Source organism: Psittacula echo, assembly GCF_963264785.1.
Source record: "Psittacula echo genome assembly, chromosome: 5".
NCBI classification, from domain to species: domain Eukaryota; kingdom Metazoa; phylum Chordata; class Aves; order Psittaciformes; family Psittacidae; genus Psittacula; species Psittacula echo.
The window spans coordinates 34527869-34550521 of record NC_137739.1 but is presented as its reverse complement, the minus strand read 5'-3'; the positions used below and the strand labels follow the sequence as shown (position 1 = coordinate 34550521).

The 22653-nt window shown below is 39.3% G+C and overlaps 1 protein-coding gene across 1 annotated transcript in view; it reads left to right on the top strand.

The window, feature by feature from the left end:
• Positions 1-14740: 14740 nt before the first annotated feature.
• ABCC8 (ATP binding cassette subfamily C member 8) overlaps positions 14741-22653 on the top strand; it is a gene marked incomplete at both ends in the record, with an annotated part of 77688 nt that continues 69775 nt past the window's right edge. The window contains 3 exons of the mRNA XM_080617405.1: positions 14741-14945; positions 16202-16343; positions 19058-19179. Coding sequence (XP_080473531.1) covers positions 14741-14945; positions 16202-16343; positions 19058-19179 — 469 coding nt within the window. The remainder of the gene's footprint in view (positions 14946-16201; positions 16344-19057; positions 19180-22653) is intronic.

Genomic DNA, 22653 nt, shown 5'->3' with positions numbered 1-22653 from the left:
CTGTTTCACGATCTCTTCTTTTTTCTGCAGGACATTTTTTTAAAGAAGGCTACGCTGGAGAAATGAAGTATTTCCCCTGCAGAAACCTGATGCTCTGTAAATTAATAGGAAATCAATAACCACAAGAAATGCATCTTTATTTGAAAGAAATGTGAGCAATCAGACCTGTAAACTGAACTAAGGTACTTGAAATTATCCATGTAATTCAAATAATTTCAAATCATTCTATAGATGTACGTGAGAAAATGTTGAGACTGTTGAGAAGGAGTGCCAGTGAGCATAGCTTGGTCTGTGAGAACTCAGTCTGAGGTTTTTGCTATTTTGGGGGGCCAAATTTTGAAAATCGTCTTTCTATTTTCCTGGAAATAGACACCAAAATGACAAACGAAGATAGAACACAGATGTCTGTTCCCACATGCAACACTTGTGATTACACGTTCACAGGCCAGTTTGGGTGTGAAAAGGATTATATTTTTACTCTGTACTTAGTGATTTTCCCTGGAGAACTGGGAATGTAGATAGGTAACTTTTGTCCTCACTCATGCTCTTGTAGCTGTCTTAATATCAATTTTTGTTGCTCAGTTGCAAGTTGTTTTGGGTGAAAAAACAAAAACAAACAAAAAAAAAAACCTGCTTGTGGAAAACCCAATAATACCAGGAGTGCTAGCATTATAGGAAATAATTTTGGTGATGCTTATACAGTATAAAGAATCTTCTCTATCAGCTAAGTAAATAGCTAGCAAGTAGTCCAGGTAAGATCGTTAGGTATAGTCACAATTATACTACTGAGTAGTTATATTGGTAGCAAAAATTACTCCCTCAAATAGTCATGTGTGGAAAACTTGGGTGTGATTCACAGTCTGCAGTTATGTACTTTGTTCTCAGTGAGGCTGTATTCATGACTGAACTGTGCAGAAAGTCAGTAAGTGTAATATTTTGCTCTTGGTGACTGTCTTCTGTTTGAGTAAATTCCTCAACACCATAAAATCTATACTAGCCTGGCTTTGAATAGGCGTGATTACGCTTGTAGGCTTAGTACTTTCTTTATATTATCAAGATACGTTCTTAGAAATGTCATTGCCTGCCTTCCTTGTATCTGCCATTTTGCATTGCTTTTCTTTATCAAATTCCCATTGGAATCTTGCCTTTTGAAAGTCTGGAAACGCTCACTTCTGTAACACAGACAAATAACTATGTTTCTGAGAACTCTGTACTTATGCAAAGATGATTCCTTATGTTGACTTTCTTCATTTGCGGTATTGTTCCAGTATGCCAATTAATGTATTTGGCAGGGTACATTTATTAGAATGTTTAAAATTTTCACTCTTAACTAATCAAGAAATAAAATTGCATTTGCCAAATGGAAGAAGTCTTGTTTCCTCTTTGTCTCTGTGTTGTACATAATAGTAATAGTTAATCTGCTAAAGTACACAGGTTACTGAGTTGATCTTTATTAACAGACTCATTTGCAACAAAATGCCACCTGTGTGGAATACAAAAGGAAATTCACTATGCAAGTAGGGAATTGTCACTTGGCTGAACTGCAGTAATCTTTGAGTTTTTATGGGCAAATCTGGTCATTTGATATCTGGCAAGCTCCTGAGAGGAGCTGCTCCAGTTTATTTCATTTGCAAGGTCTTTGGGTACATCTACCCAGAGCTGTAGACTTCATAATTTACAGACTAATCTAAATGCATCAAGATTAGCACCAGAGGGAAAATTGCATCAGGATGTACTTCTGCTGCTCTGGTTCCCAGTTGCCTACATACTGCAACCATCTGGATAGTATGACAATGCAGATAGATGAGTGATGCTATCAAATGTTCTCTTAAGGGATGCTCTGATGCTATGTACCAGCAAATACAGAGCCACTGTAATGCACCAGCCCAGAATCAGTGCTTGATTGTGCTAATCTCTGTATCAGCACACTAAGAAAAATAACACAGAAAACTAATATTTTTGCTGGTGGTGTTTTTTTCAGTGACAAAAGGAACATAGAAAACTGAGCTGTGGGAAATCTGTGGGAGTACCAACAGTTGAGTTGTAGCCTTACTTCTTAGTCACAAAACCATCTTTCTTCTCCCTGTCTACCCTGTTAACTTGATTTGCTTGGATACAGCTTAAAATGTATGAGAGACAGTTGAGGAATTGGTTACTGCTTCTTAATTAGTGTATCTTGAGGAAGTGTTAATTTGTGTGTTCAACCTATTGGCAAAGTTGCTTTAGGCAACGTAAGGAGGTAGCGTTAGTAAAAAGTAGGCTGACAATTCTGATACCTTAAAACAGTCTTAAACCATTAGTTGGGTGTTTTTTTACTTTATTTCTGGCTTATCAGTGTGCTGGAAGTGGATCACATCTTTCATTTGCCAGCTAGTTGAAAGAGCTGAAAAGCCCTACAAGAAAATACAGTTTTCAAGCAGTTTCCTTTTCATTTACTTTGGTGTGTGTGAGCAGTGTCCCAGGTGTAAATTATTCAAACAGGTGTGCCCTTTTGAGTTGCTACTGGATAGTTTTCTGGTGGCTGCAATAGTTGCTACATGTGTCTATGCCCCACCCCTGTTCAATCAAGCCAGCTATGAAAAGATGACAGTAAGGGTATACAGGACTTTCTTTTTCAGTGAATGCTTAGTTTCCTTTGGGAGTATGGAAACTCTGACCTGATGTGCAAGGAACAAGTCCAACTACTACACTGACAGTATCACGAGTGCCTCAAACTGCTTTTAACATCAGATGCTTTTTTTTTGGTTTTCATTCACTGTAATCTCAGAGGGAATATGTTGAGTTTCTCAGAGCTGTTTGTTTGGTTAAGACCGCTCAAACCCCCTATCTGTCTCTATGGGATAATAACCCAGAGGAAGAGTTTCTCAGAACTGTTAACAATTACTCATATTCTCTCAGGAATTTCTTGGCTGTGTTAGTCCCATGTTGTCTTCAGCGTACCCTCACAGTTGCTGAACTGGAACATGAATTGCATTAGAGGCTTGTGACTTTCAGATCTGCTCTGTACGTGCCTGTGTGCAGACAAAAAATGTGAAACCTTATGGATTAGAACCATGGCATGCATTGTAAGATAGGAAATACCCTTGTTTATTACTCTTGTGGATATTACCATGGGGAAGTCTTTGATTTATTACTGCAATTCTTCTACTTTCAGAACTCATAACTTAGCCATTATTTATCATGTGACCATGGCATCTTCTATAACTTGATAGAAAAATGCTCTATTAATAAATTTATATACATACAGGAGGGGTGTACATATGTGAATTCATCAGTAAGACTTCTTAAAATCTATTTAATGTGAGTGGCACACATACAAGTAACAACAGCACTTCAAAAATATGAAATATAACCTTTGACCATAAATAAGTTGTTATAAGCCCTCTTACCTTAAAAACAGGACTGAAAAACATGGTTTCACATTCTAAGCATGTCTGCCTGGTTATAAGGAGCTTGATTAGGCAATAATTGATGCATGTTTTCTGTATGCTTTTGCTGTGTGTTGACTTGGAAGCAGGATCAGACTCGGGGTAGCTGCTGTGGAATTCTTTCTACCTAAGAAATGTCCCCCTGGGATCTGTGCTGACCCTTTGGATCAGAGTCTGAAATCCCTTATTATAAATTCATGATAAGGTAATAAGTGTTTGATCCCAATATTGAGTTTGTTCTCCAATGTTTTTCTGCCCATTTTATCTTTTGCCATTGTTCTTAGGGTTTTTTTTCTTTATTTCTAACCTTAAGAAATTTCTGGAGCAGATTCCAAAACTCCCTTCTTGCAGACTTGAAATCTGAGGATGCTCCAGGTGGGCAGCTCACAAGTCATACAAACTATTTTCTTTGATATTGACAAGGATGCTTTCTTTACTTCCTCCTAAGGAAGGCAGTGAAAAGTTTGCCTCCGCTGAAATACTGGGAGCCTCTGCTGGAATTCTTCCTGTATTCCTATATCTGCATTTGCTGTGTTATTAAAGAAAACAGATAATAGTATAGCACTTTGGTGGGGCTGTGGTCTATTTATATTTGTAACAAGGTAACTTGGGCTATTTTTAATCTTCACTAAAAGTATCTAAGATAAAAGAGGAAGTGGAGACACACACAGGAAAAGCAATCAGTAAGTTTTCTGTTCTCTAGAAAAGAACTTTTGAAACATGGATCATGTTCAGCTTTAAGAGGATCATGGATTACAGGTAAGAAAAAAATCTTCTCTCAACTGTACCGCTCAATGTGAATAAGAATGTCCAATGAAGGTGCTAAACTATTAGTGTAATAACCACTGGAAGTAATCTTTAAGGAATTAAACAAGTACATTGCAGACTGATAGCTCTTGGATATTCAAGTCTGAATGGCTGATGTTCAACTCTGTCTACATGGAAAAAAAGTGGGAGTCTGATATATTGCATATAGCTTCTTCATTCAGTATCACAAAAGCTGCTGTATGATTAGCCATGGATATCCCTTACACATCTGAAAGGTAATTGTGCTTGATAGACTTCCCACTTGGAATGTAACCATAGATTAGAACAAGCAAGGCTCTGATCCAGTAAAGCACTTAAGTACATGGTTGAATTTAAGCATGTGAGCTAATTCCATTGACATGGGTTGAGTTCAGTAATACTACTCAGGCTTAAGTACTTCACTGGATTGGGGCCTGGAGTCAAAATCTGAAGGTGAAGGATGCCTTAGCCCTGGAGATGCTTATTATCAAAATTTGTTATCATTAATTCTGAAGTTCTAGTATTCATTTGAATTTCAATTCCTCTTCATTTTCTCAAATAATCTTTAAAGGTTATGCCTCCCACCAGCCCCCACTGCCCATTTTCTTGGCTTGTCCTCCTTTTATCTTTTCTCACCATTTCTCTTCCAAACATCAGTAGAACTCATTAGTCATCAATAGCTATAACAGAGTTTATGTGATGCTTTTGAAAGAAATTTTGGGAGCGGTGGAGACCATCCCAACATAAACAGAGTCAAGGTAGAAATCAGACAGCTTTCTTGAGGACAGGTGCTTTCTAAACAATTGGGAAGTGAGAAGGAAAGTTGCTAACAGTTATTCTTTATGTAAAGGCATCACCCCACCCCCACCCTCCTCCCCCCCTCTTCACCTCCCCCCCCCCCCAAAAAAAAAAAAAAAAAAAAGCCATATTACTTTTCTCTGAGTTTTTGTTCTCTTCCCTCTGCCTTTCCCCTAAACCCCCATGTTTATGCTGGCAACATACTGAGGCTTTTAAGTGTTAATGTCCCTTAGCAGAGAGTGGAAATAACACTAGATGGAAAACATTCTATTAGAAACACTGGGCACAAAATTAAGCTTTGATTAAAATTTTATGGTAAGCATTTCCTTGACAGGATAAAATAGCTTCTCAGGGTTATCCTTTGAAATGGAGTAACATTTGAAGTAACAATGGGTTTTGTTGCCTTTCCTCCCTCTCCCAGCATAAAACCTGAAATGTTCAGAGAAGAGTGGCTCAGGAACACTTCTGAGAAGCAGCAATTCCAATGGCAAGGAAGGACAGATGGAAAAAAAGATAAGGAGAGATGCATGTTTCCATTTTGATTATTGACCAAGAACAATGATGAAGCAGATCTTTGATTGTGAAGTATCAACCTGGTAGGACAAAAAAACAATGCATGCTGTTCCTTAGTGAAAATCAGGCAGCTCCATCTTCGTGCAAAGGAGTATCATACATAGCAGGAATCAAAAACTGGAGAGTTCAAGCTAGATGACAGAACTCCAGTTTGGAGCAATCACTTGTAATAGACATTGAGCCATTCATACAGAAACTGTACCTGTTTAAAAGAGTACAAGGAACTGAGATTATTGAGGTGTGTCCATTGGGCTCCTGACTCCAGGCTGCTTTTTCTTAGCAAAGGGGGAGGCAGCTTTCCCTTCACATATTTCATACAACCGGGTATGGGCAAATTTTCTATTTTTAAATACATCAGCAGTGTTACAAAGAAGTCAATGCATGTGGCATGTGGCATGCTGTGGTCTACAAATCATGCACATGATCGGGACACAAAGTCCAGATTGAGACAAGACAATAGAAACAAATCTGTTCTCCAACATATAAATTTCTCACCATTGCGATTTTGGCATTAACAGGTGGGTAAAGCATAGTTTGTTAACATTGATTTTTTTTCTTGAAGTAAAGAATTTGATTGCAAAAAAATTTGTGTTATCACACAGGACAGATTAAAGCAGAGTGGGTGGGCGTATTTTGTGGTCAGATTGTTCACAGGGAAAAATCACTTGATTGTATCAAGTTGCCTGGTTTACTTGTAATGATTTGTCCTAGATTGTAGTGCTGCAGGAAAGCTGTGTTTTTTAAGCTATGTCAATATTCACGTTTCTGTACCTCTAACCAGACAAACAGATGCAGAAGCTTTCTTTTTCTGTTGTGTCATTGAAGGACTTTATGCATTGCATGCTTTCTTGATATTGTTACCTGGTATTGCCTTTTTAATGGTGTATTTAAACCCATGTGTACATGCAGAGATGTGTTTAAAATGCTATGGTAAATAAACTGAGAATAGTGGCTAGATTCATAAATGACAAAAAGGGACAAAAAGCTTAGCCTTCTTTACACTAGGACAATGCAAGCGACTTATGAAGCATGTCAGCAATTTCCTAGAAAGCAGATTACACCTAAGGATTAGATCTTGATTATTCTTTCTTCCTCAATGATGCCGTCTCTAATCATGGGACAATGACCGGTACAGTCAAATGTGTTCCAAACAGTGGAAGAGAGCAGATTTTTTATCTAGTTCTAGCATGATCCATTCCTTACTTATAGTATCTTCATCCTTCATGACCCAAAATACAAGTAAATGGGAAAATGGCCAGTGCTCTTTTATGATGTGGTGAAAAGAATAGGTAGTTCAGCATTTGCTAAAGAAGCCCTGGCTGGTTTGTATATGGCTGGAATATGTAGAAAGCAATCTTACTTTTTGTGCCCAGTTACTTTGAGCATGTGCTGAAGATCTATCCCTGGCACACATGAGGAAATCATCACTTGTCAGTGCTCTCCAGCTGGATGTGGTGGTTGTTGTCTCCACTGCGTTGTTGTTACACTGTAGATGAAAAACAGACAGCAGATGATCGTACGTGAAAAACTTCCACAGCTGAGCCTCAGTGCTTGACATCCCCGTTCACATTTGGACTGCTAAAATGCAGACGTGCAGAAAGTTTCCACTAGCTCATATTGCCTTCTTATCACAGAAGACAAATATAGCCTGGGGAAAGCATTCTGAGACAGGCTACCTACAACCGTGAGAAAAAGAGAGAATTGGGAATAATTCTGCATAGGAGGGAAGATTAGATTCTGGGAGTTGTACCCTGCGTAGATGGTTCTGTCCTGTCTGCTTTTGTAGTGGGCAGACAGTGTTGGTGCCTGTGTGTGGCTGCCCAGGTGCCCACTGAAGAGCCATGGACTTAGAAGTACCTGGGACTGTATCATCAGTCTCCTACCAAAGACACTCTACAAACTCTCTGCAAACTAATTCCTTTAATGTAATGCATTTCTCTTCACAATGCTTTATAAACTGATCTCATAGGCTATTTATTCTAAAAATCATGAAACCAGAACATGATGTTCACTCATGTTAATTGTTAATCCTCATTATATCCTCAGTATGATTTTAGATCTGTCAATCACAACTATGTGCAACTTTGAAGCTCTTTTACAGTTTTAGCACACTGCAAATTGACCGTTGTGCTCTTGAGTCAGGGTGGTTTTCTTAAGTAATGCTATCAAGTGAAACAGTGGAGCATATGCTGTTATGAAAACACTCAACTTTGAGAAAATAGAATTTTTTTTTTTTCCAGAAAATCTTTTACAACAAAAGAATAGAGCTTCTCTTTAAAGAGATGTACAATACAAAGCCACCAGTCAAAAAAAATTTAATACATGTGCTGAAGGGGAGAATTCCTTCTGAAGGAAAATAGATTTTTCTCTTTATAACCATTACCAGGAACAAAAGCAACTTTTCCAACATTTTATTTTTAACTTTTTTTTTTAGCAGTTTAGCCTTGTTAAGCCTCATACAATTGGCCTTAGCCCATAAATCCAGCCTATTTACATCCCCCTGTGGAGCTTTTGTACCCTCAAACAGATCAACACTCCTGCCCAGCTTAGTGTTGTCTGCAAATTTACTGAGGGTGCGTTTGATTCCCTCATCCAGACCAGTGATAAAGACATTAAACAGAACTGGCCCCAGTCGTGAGCCCTGGGAAACGTCACTTGTGACTGGCCACTAACTGAATCTAAATCCATTCACCACCATGCTTTGGGCTCTGCCATCCAGCCAGTTTTTCACCCAGTGAACAGTGTTGCATTATTTTGCCCAGTTTTAAGTGTTTGGGGGTTTTTTTGTAGAGCAAACTGATTTGAGAGTTTGGTATTCAGTTTGTCTTATTTATTCTTGTAGCAAATTTGTGGGCAGGATCTATGGATGCTTAATATTTAAAAAAAAAAAAAAAAAAGTCTATTTTTCTCCTGCAATAGAGGGCAAATAATAATGCCAAGCTTCATTACTGGTGAGAGTTGTGAAGCTATGATTTTTTCCCTTTTTACAAAAGCTATTTGATTCCTGCTAAACACTGACAGTATGAAGAATCCCTACCTGGAGTAGAGGATGTGTGGCTGGTTTGAAGGCTTAGGCTCTGGACCATCTGCTGTAACTGAGGACATTCAGGACTTACTGCTGCCAGGTAATGTCATGGATGACAGTAACTTCCATGCAAAGCTTCCACACCTACGAATGCAGTTACATAGCTTTACTATACACAAACAACACTGTACTACTATAAGAGATAACAAACTTCAGGTTAAAATTGTCATGGAAAAAAATAAAAATTATAGGGAAAAAAAAAGAAGTTCCCACTGGCTAGAAATTCAATTACTAAGTAGAAAGTCGGTAAATTAATTTTCATTATATTTTGTATCCATATTGATTGTTCTAATTCCCTTGAGCCTCTGAAAATCTCCAGTGTAGAATGCATATGTGCTGAGCTCAAGAGGAAAGCCTCCTGAGATAGGCCATTGACAATTACTTATATGATAAAACACAATAGGGCACAAACAGACTTGACTATACAGGATCAAGCTTTTTATGCATACTCATGATTTTATTTATTCTGGGGCTTTTTAATGAATCCAGTGTGGAGTCTTTTTTTGTCACTGCTTTATTTTAAGAGCTAGAACAAATGCCATATTGCAATCTATTAAAAATAAATAGAAGAAAAAATTGTAGTGCAAAACCTCATTCAACTGCAACACTTCTTTGTTAATTTTTTGTGAAATTTTGTCACATAGCAGCACAAAGAAAATGTATTCCCAATCTAAGCTTGAATTGGTAGCTTTACGTTTTTCTCTAATTGTAGTGTTGATTTTACCCACTGGATAAATAGAGGCTAGCCTGGAACAATTCCCAGATGGTCAATAAACAAATCAATTAAGTGCAACTCTCTCATATGCTTGAAGAGAAAACCATTTTCTACTTTGAAAAGGAAAGACGGTAGCTTCATTTTGTTTCTAATGATCTTTAACAAACAATTCAAATCTTAGTTTTCAGTCTTAATTTCTGGGGTTTGGAAGACTGCCTATAAAGGCCAGTGACTTTTAGACCTGTTACCTCTTAGAAATTAATGCTAGTTATGTGGTTTTTTGTTAGTGTGTGTGATGTTGTAGTATAAGCAGGCAAAATAATCTTTTATATACAAGAGTCTGTATACAAGGCAAGCATCAAAAAGGCAGTTAAGTGAATCAGTAATTAAAATAACATTTGCTGAAGAATACCACACTGGAGCCAGCATGCGAGTTGTTTATTGGCATGAGTTAATCCACATCACTCAACTTATTCTCCTGTGGAAAACACAACACTTGTACAAGTACTATACAGGGAGTACTCAAAATGTTAACCATCTAAATGCTGGAAAATAAACTAAGGTGTCCAGTGTGATCAGTGAGATCATGTGAAGCTTGTAAGAGTACATCTATGTGCAGGGATAGTCAGGAGTGAATAGAAGTTGGTTTAGGTGTGATTTTTCAAAAAATACTGCTCCTTTGGTTGCCTCATCATTTCTCAGCTCAGCTTAAAATATTTTCAAGCTAACTGAAGCTGGGGTAATAAATTACTTTCCAAAACACTTACAGGATGAATCAGAGCTGTAGGTGGAGTAAGTAAGTGAGCAGGTAAAAGAAAAAGCAGATATTTTACTGGAAAGCTGTATCTTCTGGAATAAGTGGGTGCCCAGAAGAGAGAGAACTGATAGTGAGAGTAACATCTCTGTCAAGTGAGAGCAAGACAGAGAGTACTGTCATCCTAGGAAAGCAGTGTACCTGGACAATATTGTCCTTACTGTTGTGGAGAATCCTGGTGAGGCAGGACGGCAGTGCAGCATCAGGTATATCCTTAGGTCAGGTTAGTAAGGGAAATGGCCTGCAGCCTTTCAATAGTTTCACCAAATGCATGATGTTTGTTCTTTTGAATCAGTCATATGTATGCCACTATTTTTTGGTGATATAACAAGTGGATGCAGAAGAGTTCCCATTCATTAATTTCAATGAAGCTCTGGAGCACTCACTTTAAAATAAGCTGTTCTATTCTAAAACACTTCTCCGAGTATTTGCCTAAAGATGATTGTCCAACAAAGAGCTTGTATTTTGGTTCCACCCGAAGATAGATCTGCTTACTCATAAGTTCTTTCTTCATTTTTAATGAGGGACAGCAATTAAAAATTTATAAGGTTTATTTAGAGAAAAACCAGTGATTTCAGTGAACTTCTGCAGTATTAGGCTCATTGCAGTATTTTTAATAGGAGTACCTTAGACAATTTTTACAAATAAATTCAACATGCTTTGTCAAATGATATCTTCTATGAACTGAAGGAGTGGAGTTCTTTGTTCCAAAGGAATAAAATAACAGTTTTCTCTGGTGATTTCCTCCATTCTTTTTTCCTCCCAACCTTGCCCAGTGTGCTTTTAAAGCAATTGGTAGTTTCCTTCCATTAATGTAAATTGCTTTTCCTATACCTCCAAGAGTAGAATTTAATAGGAAACAAAAGTCAAAGATCACTACATCTTGTTTAGCAAATTTGAAATCACTATAAAGCTTTGCTTTACTAAGTTTTTGTTTGCCTTTTTTCCTGATTCAGATGTCCTCTTGATACTTGGTCCCTTTGATGACTTTAAAATACAAAGGAAAATGAAATTTTCCTGCTTGATGCCTAAATTTATATGCCTAACTAACTAATTTTGAATATGGGATGTGGCTGTTAAGAACTTGCAGGAGTTTATTTTTATTTTGTATCTGTGTTTCTAGATACAAAAGCAAAAACCTGCAGAGTGGTCCAGAGTAGCAAAACATTCCCCTATATAGCACTGGTGAGAAAGAGAGGTCAGTGCAAAGCACCTGAATAAGAGGAGGGAGATGAAAAAGTTAGAAAATGAAAAAGTTAGAAAAGAAGAATGAAAACTTCCACATAAATTTATATTATTATCTGTTAAAAGCAGCTATCAGGTTTTAAATTCTGAAGTGTCAATACTTTACTGCAAACACCAAAACCTGTCTGCATCCTGTAGACAAACTCAAATTTCAAGGCAAGCATAAAAAGTGATTTTCCCTTGAGTAAAAATGTTACCCTTGTCTGTCAGGAACTCAATTTAAGATAAGGTGCTTCCAAAATATTTCCAGTCACCTACTGAAAGTGCTGGTGGCTGCCAGGATCTAACACAATTTCTCATTTCTAATAGATATGCTGAAATAATGAAGTAGAAAACTCACTTCTTGTGATATGGGAATAGTCAGAAAAGATATGGAAAAAGTCCTAAGATCTATTGGGACTTTTGTGAAAAAATAGATTGCATTTTCAATACGCAGATAAACATAGCTGTCTACCTGTCAGTTTCATATTATTTGCCTTTTCTGTACTTTGAGAAGTAATTCTGTCCTCAAAAAGCTTCACAAAAGTGCAGCTTTGAGAAAAAAATCTATGCCTCTGTGATCTGCTTCGAAGCCTGACGGACACAGAATTAGCAAAGATAGTCAATGAGTAGATTCAGTCCTTTGACAGGAAATCACATCTAAACTTTTCAGAAAAGCATCAAACTCTTAGAACTATTTTGTGAAGTCACAGAGTAGCTCTTTCACCACTTGAATGGAAAAAGAAATTGTCATTGGATGCTTTAGTGAGCAAAACCAGTATAGTCCAAATCCATCATTCTTGTTTTCATTGTTACATCAGGGACAAAATTGTGGCATTGTCATAGGAAGCATGAGCTCTTCAGAGAGTTTGTGTGTGCGCATGTCTGTGTTTATTGCTATAATAATAATTTATAAATAATAATTTATTAATAATAGCTTACCAATCTCAGTTTACCAAATGTTCTGATTTCTGTCAATGTGGGGTTTTTTTCAGTATTTCATTAGGTAGTTAACTGTAATCCAAGACTCTTCCTCCATTTAATCCATCACCTTTCTGTTCAGGTTGCCAACATGTTTCTGACTCAACTTTAGCTCTGTGATGGATGCACATCTGTTGTAGGACTGGACTGAGACCATTGATTTTTAACCACCGTGCTAACCATGTGACCTTGGCTGCCTTTGAAAACCGCCGAGAAGCTAAATTTCAAATTCCAAACTCTGGAGTCTCCTGATGTTTTGTTGTTTGAGAAATAGGGTTTTTAAAGTATCATGGTTGACACCTTGTAGTAAAGGAAGATGGTGTCATGGTTCAGAGAGAGACCATGCAGAAGCTGGGATTGTGAGCTTAGTTCTCAGATTCCTTTGGAGATTTTGGCAAACTTCAATTTCTGTAATTAGTTCTCTGGCCACAGTGAAGGTGGTAATTCCTCTCCCAAATCTTACCTTATGATTTCAGTCTCTAGTATGTAAACTGCCAAGTTTTTCACTACTGTTTGTTCATCTGTAACACAGAGCCCTTGTTTTTCTTGGGGCCTCAGGAAATACTAAAAAAAAAAAAATTATTTTAAAATTATCTGCATGTAAACTGCACATACTGTTTATTAAATAACTATTAGGATAAGAGATGAGCTTAACCAGAAGCTCAGATGAATGCTGGGTTCTGTCCAAAGCTTAAAATAATTATAGTCTGTCCAGTGTGGGTGTAACTTTAACATTTGAAAATACATATACACAGGATTTGCTTGGGTTTTGTCTTAACTTTTATTCTTAACCATACAGCTGTAGCCCCAAAATACCCTTTATAGGAAATACAATGTTGCATGCAGAGAATTACTTTTTCTTTTCTCCTGACAGCAAGATCAATAAAAGCTGCACTACAAAAGTAATTTTCAGGTCTATTAGTGTAGCTGTTAGTTCTAGAAATAGAATACTATCTGTTATGTTGAGCATCCATAGCTTGATCATTAAAGGGAAAACAAGGAAATTTTTATTTTATGGGGCCATTTCCCATAGAGGCATTTAGCCAACTTGTAGCTTTTGTGTATTGAAGAGTTAAACCTGGGTCTGTGGGCATTATCTGTTTCGTAGGACGTGACAAGTTGTATTATGTACTCAGCTAAGCCACGGGTAAGCATAACTGGTAAAAAAAGGAGCTCTGAGGTAAAGGATTTGGTTAGGAATCTTCACGTTGGGTATTTTGTGACTACACACCAGAGGTATTTGAATCCCAGAATTTGATTCAAACTTGGCTTGGAAGTGGAAGGCAGGTTGCAGACTATTGATGCACATCATGTTTTATGTTCCAGTATTATCCCCCAGCATAGAGATATTTGATCAGAGTTTTTGTCTGGCTTTGGCTCAGCCAAGCCTAACTTCCCACAGACTGCAACTAGGGGGGAGAGAATGTTAGGCTTGAACTCATTTTAGGGGCAAAAGATGGTAAAGCAAGAACGTAGTGGCTGTTTAGAAGATGATGCTGATGACAGGGTACAGCTGTTTACACAATTTCATCTAATAGCATCTCCATCATAGTGGAGAAAAAAGCGCAAAGCTGATAAGGTGAAGAAAATATACTTCCTGTAGACTACAGTTCTTCTGTCATCACTCATTTAAGGCCTTTTCGTTTTATGTTCTATCTTACTAACAAAGCACAAAATGCTGAATTACTGAGACCCAGGAAACCTGGAACAGTGAATCATAGAACATGAGGTTGGAAGGGACCTCAGGAATCAGCTGGTACAAGCTTTCTATGCAACGCATGACCTAGACTAGATGGTCCAGCACCCTGAATGTGAAAAGCATCCAGTGTTGGAGAGTCTACAACTTCTCTGAGGAGATTATTTCAATGCCTTACTGTTCTCATGGAGAAAAACTTTCCTTTTCTGTCCAATCAGGATCTCCCCAGGAGTAACTTGTCCCCATCACCCCTCATCTTTTCTATGTGACTCCTTGTGAAAAGGGAGTCTTCGCCTTCTTTACAGCCACCCTTTAACTACGGGACCACGTTTCGTGTTGCTCTAAGGTACCCGAGGGCTGTCGCACGCCTTTCCAGCCGCCTCCGGCCAGTACTTCCCGCAGTACCGCGCTCCATCTCTGCCAGACACCCACGACAAGCCGCGGGGCTCCGGCCGAGCAGCGGGCGGTAGCGATGGCACCGTCCGCGGCGGCCCGGGGCTCGGGCGGGCGGGCCGGCCAATAGGGCGGGACCGTGGGGGCGGGGCGGGTCGCTGGGGCAGCGCGAGGCCGGGTGGCGGCCGCCGCTCGCCTCAGGTGCGCGCAGAGGCATCGCCGCGCGGCCCGCACCGGGTGTGCCTGGATGTGCGCGGAGGGGGAGGAGGAGGAGGCGGCGCTGGGCTGCGCGCAGGGTCCCGCCATGGCGCTGGCTTTCTGCGGCGACGAGGGCAATTCCACCGCCTACAACGTGGACCACGGCGTGCTCAACAACGGCTGCTTCGTGGACGCGCTCAATGTGGTGCCGCACGTCTTCCTGCTCTTCATCACCTTCCCCATCCTCTTCATCGGTCAGTGCCTGTGGGGCTCCCTTGCCCTGCCCGCTTGTGCCTTGTCCGCTGACCCCGCGCTTGCCTTGTCGTGTCCTCGTCCCCCGCTTTGTCTTGCCGTGCGTTTCCCTCCGCCGCTTTGCGGTGTGCGGTATCCCCCGCTCGTCGGGCCTTGCCCCTCTGTGTGTGCCCCCGGCCTGGCCTTGCCCCCGGTGCAGCGGTGCTGCCAGGAGGCTGGAGGCAGCGAAGGGCGCTCGGCCGCGGTGTGAGCTCCAGGCGGTCCCGGCTCCCCCAGGCTACCGGCCGCGCTGCCTCCGCTCCTGGCGTCGGTGCCCGGGGCTCCCCGAGGTGACACCGAGGAGGGAGGGGTGGGCGGGCTGCTGGGGGAGACTGCAGAGCTGGTTTGCAGGTTTGTACTCGCAAAGCGGGAAGCAGAAATAAAGGTGCTGTTAAAAAACAGAAAACCTGGCAGTAAGTCCTACGTTACCAAATAATACCCTATGCAATTACTTAAGTGTTAGGGCCGCAGGGCAGCCCTCCTCATTACTGATAACGACTGGGAGGGCTGCCCGGCGGCTCCACTCTTGCCCTATTTGCAGCGGGTAGTATTTGATAACATAAGAGGCCAGTAGGTGGCCCGGTGGTTTAAGGCGTGCGGCTGTCCCTGCTCTGAGAACGCTTCTCAGGCTGGCCTGTTCTGTAGGTAGCCGTGGCATGAGCCGCGCGGTTTTAACGCTTCTGTCCATCGTAAAAGGTCTGGTGCAGAAATGACAGCACAAGTATTAACATGGGGCCAGCTGAAGGACTGCTGTGCTTGTCTGGCTCTTCTCAGTGTGACTTTTATCTAGATCAAGAGAATAAGCTACTTTAATTGTAAGATAAAGTGTAAATTCTTTACTGAAAGAATTTGAAGAATTTGAAGAAAAAAAAAAAGCCTGTATTAGAGCTTGTGCATGTTTGTCAAAATGTTCATTTGTTGTTCATTTAAACTGTTAATGTACTTGAAAGATGTTTAATGCTTGTTATTACTTGATAGGGAGTTGCTGAAAGTATAGGAATTTAAGGCTGTGTCCTCTCTGCATTGCTGATTTTATTCTGCTTGAAATGAAGCAATGAGAACACAGTTCTGAAAATATTCAAATATATGCATGTTTAACCATACTGTTGTGTCAACTTTAGTACACTAGTTGTTACATATCTGCTTTTCTGTAAGCAGGAGCTTTGCATGGCACTCTGGCTGTTAAGAAAACTCTTTAAAATTTTCTTTTCCTGCTTAGGATGGGGAAGTCAGAGTTCCAAAGTACATATACATCATAGCACATGGCTTCATTTTCCTGGCCACAATTTACGCTGGATACTGACTTTTATCCTCTTGTTTGTGCTGGTGTGTGAAATTGCAGAGGGCATAGTGTCTGATGGGTAAGTATACGTCTGTCTTCTCCTGATAATACTGAGTGTTTTAAGGGTTTCAGGGTAGGTATTTTTTCCCTGTCTGATTTCTCATCTAGGCTATATTTCTTGTGGTTATAAACATGTAATCTGTATTCTTGGTGATTAACTTACCGACCTTGTATCAGGAATTCCACATGCTGTGCCAAGTTATGTACATACATGCAGCTGACCTTAATAATTTTTAGTTCAGCTTAATGACACTATCTTTCCAAAGAGTAATCATAAATAAACCCTAACAATTCAAGCAGATGGTGACATTTTTGTGGTATGTTTCATGTCCAAGGACCTAGTCCCACACTCCTTACTCAGGCAGAACTCCCATGTGCACAGTAAGTCATACCATTCTGCTGCAAACTGAGTTCTGTTCTTGGTAAATGGAGTGGATCTGCTGGGCCTTATCACACCCCATAGAGTTTCTCCTGATGTTTGTGCAGTACTTCTGATCTGTTACCTTAAGCATAGCAGCTTGCAGTATCTGAGCATGATCCATCATGTTATTCAACTTCAGATGTCTTTAAACAGTAATCTGTGGGGAAAATTTATTTTAAGTGAAACAAGTGGTACAGGCGAGTGATTTATTATGAAAACATCTGATGTTGCATAACAATGACTACTATCTTTTCTAAAGAAAGTTTTAATTTTCGTAACTATCATGAAGGTTAAAAGTTTGAAGCTCCTCATTAAATAGAACAAAATCTCTGTTTATCCATCTCTATAACAACTCTCTACCAAGCAGTGTGAAAGGCACTGCAGTATTCTGCTGTAGAAGCTGATATCATCATTATTATTATAACTTTTCTTAACCATATATAAATAGGATGTTTCTCAGTGCCAGTTATTTTAAAAAGGAATTTTTCTTGTGCTTATTCAGAGCTATCAGGGTGTGGGATGCTCAGAGCGAAATCTTCTGCTTGGAGTTTTCTGTTTGATTTTTCTCTCCAGCAATCATTATGTTATGTTTATTTGCTTTTCAACTTGACTCAGAATGCTGCTGTTTAGTAATAAGTGTCACCTGATGAGAATCAAAGCTCCTAGCTGTACTGGGAGAGTGCCAATCCACAGTTGTGCCTCCCAAGCACTCAGGAGGCTAGAGAGTGCTCCAGTGAATAAAAGCAGATTTTGAAACTCATCAGTTTTTAAGATGAAAATGGATCATGTTGGTAAGTCCTTTTGACAGCAATTGGGTGCTAAAGTCTTTGGCACCTCAGCAATAGAAGCAATAGATGCAACCTGTTGGAGATAAGGCTAAATAGGGGAATTCCAGCACCTTCCATCTGTGAAATAAATATATTTTTTTGAAAGACCTCCCACTCCTGCAGTGTTACCTACTGATGCTTAGGCTGTCTGAAGAAATCTCCTTCTGCTGCTTGTTTTCCCTTGCAGAGGTTTCAACCCTGATGTACAAAATAACCTTGGCATTATTAGTTATTCAGAGACTGGAAAATGTTTACTCATTTTTGCTGTACACGCATGCAACTCATCCTCTACAAGGAGTTAAGGTTTTTATGATCCAGGTTGTCGCATGGCTCCAGCTAGCTCTGTGGAGTTCATCTCATTTTCCATGTGAAGGAGGGCTTTCCTATCCTACAGAGGAGCCACAGAAAGTGGTCCTCCTGAGTTCCTATATATATGTTAGGCATTTGGGGTGTTCTGTGCTCAGACATGTGACATTCCCATGATGATCTCCAGCTCCCTGCCAGCACAGACCGTTCTGCAGACTACACAAAGGTGGCTTTTGCTGCAGCAAGAACAAATCCAGAGATGCTAATCAATTTTCTGTGAGGTTTGGAGGATGAGGTATGAATTTCCCTGAGTGACTGTGTCCTGAAGATTTCCTCTCGCTGTCTCTCCTCTTGGATTTGCTTGTCATAGAGGAAAAATTATACCTCTGGACAGCACAGGACACTACATTACTTTTGTGAAAGAAAGGAAAGAGGAGAGAGGTGGAAAAGATGCTATGTAGGAGGAAAGGGGGGGAAAACATGATTCTACCCACTTCTGCACAAACCAGGAATATTGTCCAGCTATTCCCATATTCCCTAAAAGCTGTACTTGCCAGAGCCCCCTTTGCTGCTACTTGAAGCAAAGTATCAGGAGAGTTTTGCTTATAGGACAAAATGTAAAGGGTATATGATTCTGTTGCAGATTTTGTTTGTTGGGTCATAGTCACTGAGAAGAGAACTCACTGTACGTAATTCCCATGCTGTGGTGCTGTTCCTTCTCCCAAACTGGAAAAGAAAATGAAACATTTCCATTAAATATTTCTGTAGAAAATTTTAAACTGCACTGTATGGTATGGTTGGTCTACATATCTTGATGGACAACTCCCAAACTAGTTTAGCTTAAATTACCTTTTCTCATTTTGGAGCTGTGCTGTGTATCCTAATTTAAACAATGTTCCAACGAATTTTGGTAGGAAACAAGAGTACACACGTTTCATTTTCAGCACAGGGGAGGAATTCGAAATCCATGTGTGTGATTTAGGAGCATAAATCCAATTGAAAATCAGAGAACTTTTCATCCATAACTCATTCTAGAAAATCCTGCATCAGGGCTGGGTGCAGGATACAATTAATAAATTAAAAGGGAAACACTCTTGCTGCCTTTGTGTAGTCTGGAGAGGGGGCTGTGCTGTCACGGAGGGTTTGAGTTTAATAGATGTTCCCATTTTTCTTTTTCAGGGTTTCAGAATCACGCCATTTGCACCTGTACATGCCGGCTGGGATGGCTTTCTTGGCGGCCATCACATCAGTTGTCTATTACCATAATATTGAAACATCCAATTTCCCCAAGTTGTTAATTGGTACGTCTCACAACTTGCAAGACTTGGAAGTGTGACAGTTCATGCTCTGACAGGACATTGCAGTCTCAGTACTAGCTTGTATGGATAAATCTACACCTGTGTACTGGTCTGCCGCTTGCCACTACCAGACTCAGTTCTGAGCGTTCCTGCAACACTCCGTTGTTCTCAATGCTTTTAGCTTCTAATAGTACTCTGTATGGTATTCTTAGGAGGATCCAGTGGGCCACAGGCTTCTCTAGGAAAAGTTGGATTTCTGGGGAAAAGTAGTAGGCCAAATTCTTAACTCTAAAAACTATCCCAGTCTCCCTGCTTGTCAGCTTGTTGTGTTTAAGCCTGATATAAGATTGAACCCATCTTTGTGTGTGTGGTCTATTGAAATATGCAGGCAGGCAGCGACACCACTAACTTTCAGGACAACCCTGAATATATTACTTTGCTTGCTTGTTCTTGCTTCCTGCTCCTCAAACTCCCTTTGCAAACTGCTCAAGACCTTTTGAATGGAAAATGCCATGTATAAGAACTATCAAGTATGCTATATATTTTCTGCAAAATTGTAAATTAACTGTAGCTGGGTATAGAAGATCCATAGGTACTGACAAGTGTTGGTGATGTGTTCTCTGCTGTTTAAGTAGACTGCAAACTGTGGATGTGTACATGTTTAGTTCTCCCGTTAGCTGTTATTTCTTTGGTGGTCATGGCTCATTAAATTTTGTTTGAGCTGCTTTTCTGTATTAATGGATCCTGCTAAGGTTTGTCTTGTGTCATTGTATCTCTGTGTATCGAAGTTCTGTAGCTTTTGTCAGGTGGTAAAAAGTAACAGCTGGATTTGAGAAAGCTTTTAAATATCAAAGATTAATTTTGAACTGCATGTTGTGGTAAGCAAGCATCTTCTGCAGAAGGAGCCTATAACTCCTGTTAAAAAAAAAAAAAAAAAAGAAAGAAAAATAAAGTAATTCCTCTTCAAAAACTTCAGATTTCTATCCAGGCTTGGCAACCTTTATGTCTTCTTGTTTGGGACTGCTTTTCTTCTTGCACCCTTCTTCTAAGTAGGAGCTCTTTTATAATCAGGTGGGCTTGTTTAATTTCTTTTTTAATAAGTCAACAGAGTCTATTTAATGCCTTCTCACAGGACTAGATATTATATGTCAAGAAAGAATTGTTTGGGGTTTTTTTGTTTTGTTTTGCTGTTAGTATTGTTTGAGTTTTCATTTCAGGTGTGTAATGCAGTAATGCAATGTTTAATAATTTAGTGTCACTACCACATTCCTGCTGTGAAGTCACTGAGAAACGCAGCACAAACTTACTGCTGGTAGTTGATTACCCATTTTTGCATAATTCCCTCTGTGTAAAGATTTCTCTATTATGATAATTTTGTTCAGTATTTAGAGTGGTGTTGTGATGAGCTCTGGACAATACTTGAATGGTAAACAGTCATACCAATTAAAACCAACACTTAAATAAGTGTTATTGATGCTGAAGTTAGTAATTATGAATTTTCATTTTGCAAGAATTTCCAAGGAATGGAGTCTTTTAAAAAATCTGATCTTAATAGTGAACTCTTAGGCAAAAAAAAAAAAAAAAAAAAAAAAAAAAAAAAATCAGACCACAGCAGTCTTTCCCACTTAATTGGTCTGATTTTAATTTTAATCCGAAGTCTTCACAAGCTGGTGGCCTTTGATTTACGTTTTATTTTTTACTTTATTTTTCTTTTCTTTGTCCTTTGTGCGAGAACCTGAGACACACATTTCTGGAAGACTCTATGCTTTATTCTTGACAGCACAAATTTGTTATCTAACAGTGAGGACCAGACTCAGAGTCATCTTTCAGTGTTAATTGTAGCTACTCTGTATTGACATCTTGGAATGGGCGATGATAACTTTATGCAAATTAGCCCAGTATGAGATAGATACATTATACCTATACTCAATTATCAACCCACTAGAGTGCAGTGTGGCCACAAAGCAGCTTTCTTTTAGAGCCCAATACAGATGAAGTGAATGGGAACCATGAAGAAAAGCTTAAGGTAGTGATAAATTTCTTGCTGAGTGTATGGCAAAGGAAACCAAAAGAAGGTTCTTCATTAGTAAAGTGTTGTAAAGGAGATATAATGTTACACACACACAGAGCACATGACCTAATGCGGCATCTTCTTCTGCTTCTGCGCATCAGTGTAGTTCCACCTAACTGCAGGGCACCATCTGCCTCAGCTGCAGGATCAATGCCTACACTTGCAAACAGTTGATAATCCTTAGCCAAAAAGTTACTAAATTCAGCGCAGAAACTTTCACTGATGCACTGCAGGAAATCCTTAAAGGTCTGCTCACTAATTCTGAGCAGGATAAAATGTTCCAATCCTGTGAAACTTCTGAGATGGTTTCTTTTTTTAAAATCTGGTTTACTCTGTACCTTAAAGAAGCCAAGTCCATTTGTGGTCCTTCATAAACAGGCTAAAGGCAGATTCTGTAACAGACCTGGGGATTAGCACATTCCCTTGGGGTATGCAAGACAAGGATGCAAAGTTCCTGTCCTGATCCTGCCTTTCGGCTTTATGCCCAGGCCCTTAGCTATTTTGAAGTAGTCATTCTTAATATCTCTTATAAAAAAAGGTTGACAAGGTTTGGAATATTTATTCTCTGAACTAATGATAGAGTCCAGGGTCCCAGTTGAGTGTCTAGACTGATGGAACATTTTGATCTGCTCTGAATCTGTTTTTCTCTTTATTGTTTTTGTCCAGTAATTGTATTTCTGCAAACATAGCTTTTGCAGTGTAGTGCCATTTACCAGGAGACTCTCAAAATTATGCTAATTTTGGTGCTCCTTACATCCATTCTGCAACACTGTGCATAGCAGTAGAATGGTTTAGCAGGACATATTTTAGAACATTTTTCATACTGAATTGGAAAATCTTCTAGCCTCTCCATATTCAAAATATGTAATTGAATTATATTTTAAGTTAATTTGTTTTATAGATAAATAAACCTCAGAAATTAAACAGGAGAAAATTATGAAATAACGATAGGACTTAAAGTTTTTAATCTGAAAGGGTTATTAGTATGGGAACACGTGAATTTTAATTAAAAAATTATCTTTTCAGAAAATTGTAATTATATGACTGCCTTACCATTCTTGACAGTAAACTAGTTTTCTAATTTAAATTGCTTGTACCTTGACATTGTAGTTAATTTCCTTGGAATTAGTTTACTGTTTAGGATAGTTTACTGATTAGTTTACGTATTAGTTTACTGATTAGTTTACTTTATAGGATAACAGGGACCTCCTGTTATCCTGTAAATATAATGCTTATTGCTTAGTACACAAAATTTCTCTCCAGTCAGACACAGGTTAATTAATGAATACCATCCAGTTAAGTGCATGATTTTTCATATCTTTAGCTTAATCCAGTAAGGTTGTAGAACAGTTTGAAGTCTCCGTTGCTTCACTTTCAGTGGTCTGGCCCCATGCAAGAGTCTGCAC